At 30.7% G+C, this 9,993-nt stretch overlaps 1 protein-coding gene across 1 annotated transcript; it reads left to right on the forward strand.

The window, feature by feature from the left end:
• Nucleotides 1-3,578: 3,578 nt before the first annotated feature.
• On the forward strand, nucleotides 3,579-4,790 carry LOC105117816 (strictosidine synthase 3-like; the record flags this gene model as incomplete). The annotated part of the gene is made up of 4 exons (XM_011015581.1): nucleotides 3,579-3,594; nucleotides 3,695-3,824; nucleotides 3,981-4,250; nucleotides 4,356-4,790. Coding segments are annotated over exons 1-4 (851 nt in total), but the record flags the coding sequence as incomplete, so codon positions are not given.
• Between the last annotated feature and the right edge of the window lie 5,203 nt (nucleotides 4,791-9,993).

Consider the following 9,993-nt stretch of genomic DNA (forward strand, 5'->3'; position numbering starts at 1 on the left):
TAATTTGTACAATTCACCTCCCTGTGGTTCGACCCCGGTCTTGCCGGGTTATTTATTACTTCGACACTCCTGCACTTGGGAGAAGACATCAACCTTTTAGTCGTGTCAATAGACCTTCAGTTTGACGTCGATGATCTTTTTATTTTTTACCTTTTTTTCTTTTCTTTTCTCGATTTCTAGACCTAACTTTTCAAATTTTTAAAGTAATACTTCAATTTGTTTTTGTTTTAATTTAGGTTTGCTTTGGCCTAAAATTAATATTTTAGAACTGTTTTTCTGATAAGGATTACTTATTTATCCTAACTACACAAGGAAATGAGGGTTGAAGTATTTATTGACAAATTGCTTTTAGGTTAAATTATTTCTTTATATTAATCTAAATTATCTTACTATTTTATTTGTTTTATTTTGTTATTTGAATATGTACATTTAGTTTAGGACTTGTGATTTAGTTTGGGTTTTTTTTTTCCTAATCAATGTTTTAGAACTATTTTAGACATTAAACTTGTTATAGTTGATTATCAGAATAATTTATTGATTTGTAACCTAACAAGGATCCATTAGTATTATTTAAGAGGACTATATTTGTTTTGTTACAAAATTCAACTTCCATGATATTTTAAATAAACTTGTGTTTTATGTGATACAATACTTTTCTCTTTGCTGGGACAAAGAATAAATTGAACTTATTAAGACATAACTAACCTTATGGCATCATCTTTATCTTCTTGTTTGTGATTCCCTAATCATTGTGTGGAAGTTTATTCTAAATAGTATTGGTGTTTTGGTTCAGATAATCTTAGTGTTACACTTCTATAAAATTTGATTTTGATTTTTTATGATTGTGTTAATCTTACTTGTGGATTTAAAAATCTTTATATTCAAAGGGTTTGCATTAGTTAATATCAGAGTAAGGCTTCAGAAATCAAATTATACTTTTTCTAAAATTTTATTTTTTATTTTTTATTTTACATTTAAATTTATCTTTGATTTTAATTTTTTACTCTTTTTGCTTGTGACATCTACTATTACATATTAGTAATACTAAATTAAGAAAAAAACAAGAAGAAAAATGTTAAAAAGCTAAAGATCCAGTTTTATCACAAAAATATTTATATAAAAAAGATTGAATCAAACCACATTAAATTCATTTTAAATTTGATATCGTGGGGCCTTTTGGTACAATAACATAAAATATTAAATTTGGAGTAATGTGCACTTTCTTTACTTTGCATTTAAAATTTGGATATTAAATTGCACAAATAGATTTGAATTACATCAACTTATTAAACATGTTTTCCGGCAATAAAAAATGACCTCAATAGCATACTAAAATTATATTTAGGATATTTAAGAGTTATTACATTTATATTCATTAATTTAACATTTAACTTATTTCACATCTTAAAAAATATTTATATTTCATTCGATTTTATTTGTTACTAGCAAAATCAAAATCGCTCCTAAGCATGATTATGCAACCAAGATCCCACACATTAATCATTTGTTCTCTATTATTCACAAATATTTTATATAAAAAAGCATAATTTCTAATGTCTATGGAACCATAAACTACTTTATATTGAAAGAAGTAAAGGGATCAATAAGCAGCTCATACAGAGACTCAAATTGCTAGCAGCACTATGTTGAACTAAGAATGATGGGAAACCTGTAGGTTACTTTTAAAGTACAAGAATCAAATTACCAAAATAATACAGACGTAATTATTGCCACGACAACAACCCACCTCTCAATTCAAAGCCCATCGAGTATTGAAAGAGATGAAACACACCCATATATATATATTTGAGCATTTTTATTAATTTTTGCAGTATTTAGTCATATTTCTCTTCATGGGCATGTTTATATATCTCGATTTTCGTATTTGGAGGATACAATTATATGTGAAAAAAATAATTATAATAATGATAATAAAATTTGATTTAATTTAGTAATTATATATATACACTAATTAAATGCTATTTAGATATACAAAAAAAAATCTAATAGTACATCTTGACTATGTTCATAAATTATAAGAAGTATAAATCAACTTTTAAGTGATCCTATAATATCTTCAAACAATGAATTACTTCAATTCATCTACAGATAAAGAATCATCATGATATTTATAAGCATAAAAATTCATTGATAATTGAAAAGAAAAACACCATACAATTCAGAACTTTCATAAATGGATGATTTGAATGCATTATCAATTAATAACCTTTCATAATATAAATTATAATTTTAAATATAATACTTAAATAAAGATATTCTAACACGTAGTTATAATTTATCATATTCTTAATTTTGTCATTATAATTATGCTTATGAACATACAACAATTAAGAACATACGAAACAAGAGCATGGAAAAGCTTTCATGTTTATCAAATATTTTGGAATTGCATGAATGTTATGCCATACTCATGAAGTTCTCCTCAGCCAATAACGTGTATGGTTATATAATTCTTAAAAGGTTCCTTTTAATAAATAGCACGTATATGCATATCTATATTTCAAAAACTCTTCCTTTCTAATTCTTTTCTTTTCTTTTCTTTTTATTTTATTTTATTATAATGGAAAGTGGAAGAATAAGATAAAATTCCTCAATTACAATTTCGGGTTCATAAAAAATTGAAAAAAAAAACAATAATCTTTGAGTGAAAAAACATGAGTTCTCAAACCTAATGTTCTAATACAATATGTAAACAATTCTTTAATTGTAAACACGCATAATGTCTATGGTACTAGAATTTTACATTCAAATAATTATTTAAAGAAAAAAAATACTTTAATCCATTATAAGCATTTAGAATTTGAAACTTGAATGTAATTTAATAAAGAAAATTATATTTCTCTTTAATTCTTGATTGTTTTATGTAAGTTTTAGATAAAATAAAATGTTAATTTATAGGGTACGTAGAGCAATGACTAGTTTTTTTAATAGACTCTCTGTAAATCACACATTTATTAAATAAAAAAAACTACTACTCATATTAATCAATAAGATTTTAGCGTTAATATTTATTAAATCATCCAAGAACACGTTATTTCATTCATGTTGGCCACGCATGGAATGCTCCAAATGCCAGCAAATATAGACTAGAATATTACATTCATTATATGTATACCTGTCAACCCATTCTATACTAGCTAGAATTGCAGAACTCCGATGCGTTTTCCATTTCTTTTTTATAAAGTATATATATCATGCGAGCACTGTACGCTGCCTGTCTCATATATATATGTGAAGCAGCTTCTTGATGAAAGGTTTCTTGGAGTTTGGTTCTTACACAGGATAAGCTCACTTTTATTGACTTGAATCCTATATATACATGTATACTGTTTTGGGTCACCAAACTTCTGCCATATTTCTGGGAAAAAAAGGTTTTTTTTCATGGAAGATTTTGGAACGGCAAGTTCCTCCATTTATGAAAGCCCATATCCATGGTTAGTGCCATACTTCGGAAAGGATGGTCTCTTGATTCTGAATCTCTTTTTATACTAGTTGTAAAACTCTTCTGGGGCCTATAAATACTCCTGCACTCTTCGAGAGTACTCTTCATTCCAAACATGGCTCTCCGCCCAAGCACTAAAGCAGCTATGTTATCGATACTATCCATTTTTGTCTTCTGTTTTCCTCCAATTGTTCTCTCCGAATCCTTCAGACATCTTCTTGCCATCCACAGGCTTCGGTCCTGAATCCCTTGCCTTTGAAACTCCTGGAGGAGCCTTCTATACTGGTGTTAATGACGGTCTTGTTCTTAGATACCAGCCAACTACTGGCTGGACAACTTTTGCCTTTACCTCACCAAACCGGTAAAACCCTATGTCACACACACCTTAATTATAAACCAGAATTTCTCTCCTTTTTTTCTTTAGTATTATAGACACTAATCCTTTCCTTATATTAGTTTTAAAAAATGATCGGAATAACTTGCTGATGATCAAATATATTGCTGCCTATTTTCTCAGGTCGATAGCACTTTGCAATGGCACCACTGATCCCGATAAAGGACCTATCTGCGGAAGGCCTTTGGGTTTGGCGTATAGTCCTTTCACAAAATTGCTCTACATAGCCGATGCATATTATGGACTCTTAGTTGCTGACTCAAACGGGAGACTTGCTACACAAATTGCCACCAGTGCTGAAGGACAACCTTTCGTCGTTTGCAATGCTTTGGATATAGACCCTTTCACAGGAAACATCTATTTTACAGATGCTAGTGCTGTCTATGATCTAAGGTCATCAGTTAATTTACACTAGCAGTGTCCATTTTCTTTTTGTTTGGAAAGAAACGAGTTATAAAAGATCAAACATTGCATGAATTTTTGCGTCTCATTTCGCAGGAATTCCTCGAAAGCTCTTCTTGCCAATGACTCTACAGGAAGGTTATTGAAATATGACGTGAGGACAAATCAAGTCACCGTGTTACTGAGAAATCTTTCGGTGGCAGTGGGGGTTGCAGTCAGTAAAGACGGTGGGTTTGTCCTCGTCTCAGAGTTTGTTGGCAATAGGATTCGACGATATTGGCTCACAGGACGGAATGCCGGGACTTCAGATATATTCCTAAGCAACCTTAACATTTTGAGGCCAAACAACATCAAGAGAACTAGTTTGGGCGATTTTCTGATTGCAGCTGCAACTGTTAGACAAGATTCACAAACACTGGTGCCTGTAAGAGTCAGGGTCAACGAGCTTGGTAGAATCTCGGCGACTGTGTCTCTTGAGGCACAGTATGGAAGTACCCTCATCAGCGAAGTTCAACAGTCTGGTCTCTCGTTGTATGTTAGCTCAAGGGGTGTGAATTTCGTTGGTGTTTATACTATTTAACAAGGTCCTCAAATAATACGAAGCATGCATACTATGTGATGCATCTAAATAAAATATTTGACGTAAAAGTCTTTCTGTGTACTTTCTTTTGCAGTTATAATAAAAGGGTATCGATAAATTTATCGGATCCGAATGATGATGCCTTTTCCGGGCTTACTATCCGCTGCCTTTTTATGTGATCATGGATGTTTTGCTGAACCAAATAAGAACTGCATCTCTGGCAATAATTTACTGAACCCCAAAATCACAAGAATAGAAGACAATGGACAGAGAACAATCAAATGTCTCACATTTTGGCGTAATTTATGGACAAATGTCAAAAATTATTATCCTGTGAAAATTATTATAATAATTGATTATCATTTAAAAATATATTTTTATTAAAGTTTTATATTATTATTTTATATTTGAAGTATCAATAATTTCATAACTAAAACATGTTTTATAATAATATATCTAATAATATAAGATATCTTTAATTTGTGGTAAATGTTCATTTTAAATATAGACTTATCACATAAATAAAAGGATTGATTGATGAGTTTAAGAACTGAAATTGAAAGGACAAAGAGATGACCAAACTTAGAACAAAAAAGTTGGTGCAATCCAAATCAGAACATTATTCAGTAATTGAGTCATATTTGGAGCTGTAGATCTTGGATTTAAGTTTACTTTATATGATGGAAAGGTAAGACATAAGCCTACAACTTTCATATGGAGCCCAAGATTTAAAAAGGTCATTTACAAGTCCAAATTGTAGCAACATCAAAGAAGTCTGAATATATCCTGCAACCCGAATACTGTTCAGTGTTTGGCTCATATTTGGATTTATAGAAGTCCAAATAACCTCCATTTTTTTTCCTGGAAAGCTGAGACAATTTCTTACAATTTTAACGTTTTCAAGTGGTTCCAATTATGATGTTATCAATAACGTTTTGGCTAGACAAAAGAAGATAAGGACTGTCACCAAGTCAAGAGTTGGCCACCCACTCATCAATTAGTCATCAAATCAATAGTTCCTAAGGAGGCATTTACCATGCATTTAAGCATCTTGATCTCTAGATCAAAATCATGCTTTTGCTTTCTCTCTTTGTATTTTTGTAATGCTTAAGTTTTATTTTCATTAATATCTTGTTTATACCTTTCATTTCCTTTCCTTTACTTAATTAACTTTTATCTTATTTATGTTCTTATCTTGTTTACTTATATTTCTCTCTTTCATTATGTTTAACTAAGTTTATTATGTCAAGGTGAAAAAGTTACACTAATGGTGTAAGAATAAGTAGTGTAAACTCAATATGGACTTTAATGTTTGGTACTAACATGTTTTGTATTTGTATCTTGTTCACTCTTTAATACTTTGCTTGTTAAATGAATAATCTAGATTTATATTGTATAACACTTGGTACAACAAATGCTTGGCACTTTCATAGCCCAACAATATGGTATAACCTACACCTATGCTATGAAAGGAACTTGATTTGTTGTTAACATAAGTTATAATCATGAATGCCTGACGAGATTTACAAGTATTAACATTAATAAAATAAGATAACTAATGTAATCATGTTAACAATTTATAATTTGATTGTAACCTCCTTTGTGTGTGGTTTCCAATTAAATAATAAAAGTTTATACTATACTTATTTGACATACCATTAGTGGATCCTCTAACCTTGATATTTGTTGTTATTATTGTTTAATCTTCCATTTCAAAGTTCTCATCAGCTTCTTCTTCTTCTTCTTCTTTACTATTATTATTGTTGTTGTTGTTGTTGTTGTTGTTGTTGTTGTTATTGTTGTTATTGTTGTTGTTGTATTATTGTTATCTATTATTTATACAATTAACCTCCCTTTGGTTCTACCCCGGTCTTGCCGGGTTATTTATTACTTCGATACTTCTGCACTTGGAAGAAGACATCAATCTTTTGGTCGTGTCAAGTTTTTGTCGTCGTTGCCAGGGAGGTAAGTTCTTGTACAGATTATAGTATTTTTTTTTATACTTTTCTTGTATATAACTTTGTTTCTTTTCTTTTGTTTCTTCTTCTTTTATTTTCTTTTTTTTTTAATTCTATTCCTACACGTGCATGAGAGTGTGGTCGCGTACATTAAGTGGTAGACTTTGTAGGGTATCCTCATCATTTTCAGAAAATATGATTGAAGAAGATAATCAGTCACTTTATAATAAGAATACTATGTTAGAACACTTAAAGACCATATGAATCCCACAAGAATAAATGCACCATCATGCATAGTTTTTCCTCCTAATGCATCTCATTTTAATTTTAAGCTAGACATTATTCAACTTTTACCTTTTATTCATGACTTAGATTTAGAAAATCTATACTTGCATTTAAGAAAATTTGAAGAGGTTTGTAACACCTATAATGACTTAAATTATAGCATGAACACCATCAGATTAAAACTTTTTCTTTTTTCATTAAAAGATAAAGCTAAAACATGACTATAAAATTTGAGACTAGAATCCATTTGTGCTTGGGATGAAATGCAACAATAGTTTTTAAAGAAGTTTTTCCTATCTCACATAACAAACTCTTTCAAAAGACAAATCACCACTTTCACTCAAAAATCAAGAGAAACATTTTACCAATATTGGGATAGGTATCGAGACTTGCTTAATACTTACCTTCATCATGGTTTTGAAATATGAAGATTGGCTTCATATTTTTATGAAGGGTTAACACCTAGAGATAGGCAAATGGTTGAATTGATGTGCAATGAAACTTTTGAAGATAAAAACCCTTATGATGCAATAGAGTACTTAAACTTCTTAGCTAAAAATGCTCAAAATTAGGACACCGCAGGTAATTATGAGGCACTGAGTAAAACTCAGCATCATACATCTAGTGGAGGCATGTATAACCTTAGAGAAGATCATGACCTCCAAGCCAAGTTCACATTTTTAGCTAGAAAAGACGAGGCACTAGAATTGAAAAAGAGTGATCATTTAAAATCTGCTAAAAACATTATGTGTCAAATATGTGAAATAAATGAACACTCAACCAATGACTGTCCAACCTTGTCTTCTTTTAAGGAATGTCTCCATGAACAAGCCCATGCTTTAAACAGTTTCCAAAGGCCAGGCCACAACCCATACTCGCAAACATACAACCCTAGTTAGAGAAATCAGCCAAATTTCAGTTGAAAGAGTGATAATAACAATGTACAAACTTCACAACCATTATTTCAAGCACACTATAATTTCCAAAATTCTTATGGATATGCACCTCCTTATGCTCCACCTCCTAGAAGAAATCTTGAGAAAACACTGCATGCATTCATTGAAAATATAGAGATAATTAAAACTCAACTTGCTTAAAACATGACAGATTTTGAAGATACTCTTGCAAAATTGACATCTGCTCTCAGTTTTCAAGAGAAAGGTAAGTTTCCATCTCAACTACAATAAAATCCTAAGGGGCAATAAATACAAATGCAAGTAGTTCCGGAAGCCAACACATGGATCAAGTCAAATCAGTCACTACTTTTTGAAGTGTTAAGGTTATTGAAAAACTCACTCTTGAACCTTGTGAGAAAGATGATGAGTCAATCTCTAAAGATAAGGAAGGGGTTGAATTTGAAAATTGCAAAGAAAAGACTAATTCCACACCAGCACTTCCATTTCCTCATACCATGATCAAATAAAGAAAAGTCAATCACAACTCTAAAATCTTTGAAACTTTCAAATAGGTAAGGTTCAATATACCTTTACTGGATGCCATTAAATAGGTTTTTTCTTATGCTAAATTTTTGATAGATCTATAAATTTTCAATATACCTTTATTGGATGCCATTAAACAGGTTTTTTCTTATGCTAAATTTTTGACAGATCTATGCATTGTGTTGTTACCTAATTTTTGACCCACCTATTTGATAAAATTTTCAGAAGATCCAAAAATAGCAAAAAACAAAGAAAATCCAAAAAATATGTTTTTAATATATTTGCATCATTTCAAGCATTTTCAACTTTTGAAAACATGACATTGGAGATGAATATTTTCAACTTTTGCAAGTAACTTGGAGATGATAATGATTTACAAGAAGTAAATCATATTAAAGAATTGGTTTATGATCAACTTGAATCTACTTTAAGTAAAATTAAGTTTGATGAATTTGAAGATGTGCAAATGATTTATTCTCAGGAAGAAATCACAGATGAAAAAGGCACTAAAAATATTGATGCGGATCTTGTGTCAAAAGTGACAACGAATTTGACATCTAACATCACACCAATCGATGATTACTTTCCCGACGAATCCTTACTTTCTCTTAGTCCAATGCCTTGGTATGATAAAAATAACAATTTTCTTACCTTAGGAGATTTATCAGCTCATTGGAGTACCGAAGACAAAAGAAAATTTTTGAGCGACATGCAAAACTTTTATTGGGATGACCCTTACTTATTCAAATATTATCCTGATCAAATATTTCAAAGATACATTCCCGACAACGAGGTAAGTAGTGTCATTAAATTTTGTCTTTCTAAAGCATATGAGGATCATTTCTCATCAAAAAAGACAACTGTAAAAATTTTACAATGTCAATTTTATTAACCCACCATGTTCGCGGAGTCACATGCATTCTACAAAACCAATGAAAATTGTCAAAAGATGGGATTTATTTCAAAACATAGAGAGTCTTTAGATAATCTTCTTTTGACTCTTAAGTCTCATTATAATGGAGATAAACATCGTGTAATTTATGAATTATGAACCTATTTTCATAAAGAACATGCTTGGCATAGTCTTAGAAATCTGACTAAAGAAGACCCTGTTTGTCAGTTTTTAAGAAAACTGGATGAGAAGCCTATCCCCGACCCATAGAGGGCGTTTAAGCCGTTCTTGGACATAAAACCAAGGGAAGATGTAGCCACAATCACAACTACCTATACATACATATGCTTTTTTAAAAATAAATAAATAAAAAGAGAGTGTGTGTAAGACTCCAGTTAGCCTACATATAGGTGGTATGATTGTCTTTTTAATTTTTTATCTATAAAATCCTCTCTTCTTTCCCTTCATTTCTACTTCTTAACCCATACTTTCAAAAAATATAGAAGTGTGTAGAAGTGGCAAGTTCCTCAGGTCATCATATAAGAAATGTTTGTGTTTTCGATGGATCTAGTCTTGGAAA

Source organism: Populus euphratica, unplaced genomic scaffold, assembly GCF_000495115.2.
Source record: "Populus euphratica unplaced genomic scaffold, PopEup_1.0 scaffold1534.1, whole genome shotgun sequence".
NCBI classification, from domain to species: Eukaryota; Viridiplantae; Streptophyta; class Magnoliopsida; order Malpighiales; family Salicaceae; genus Populus; species Populus euphratica.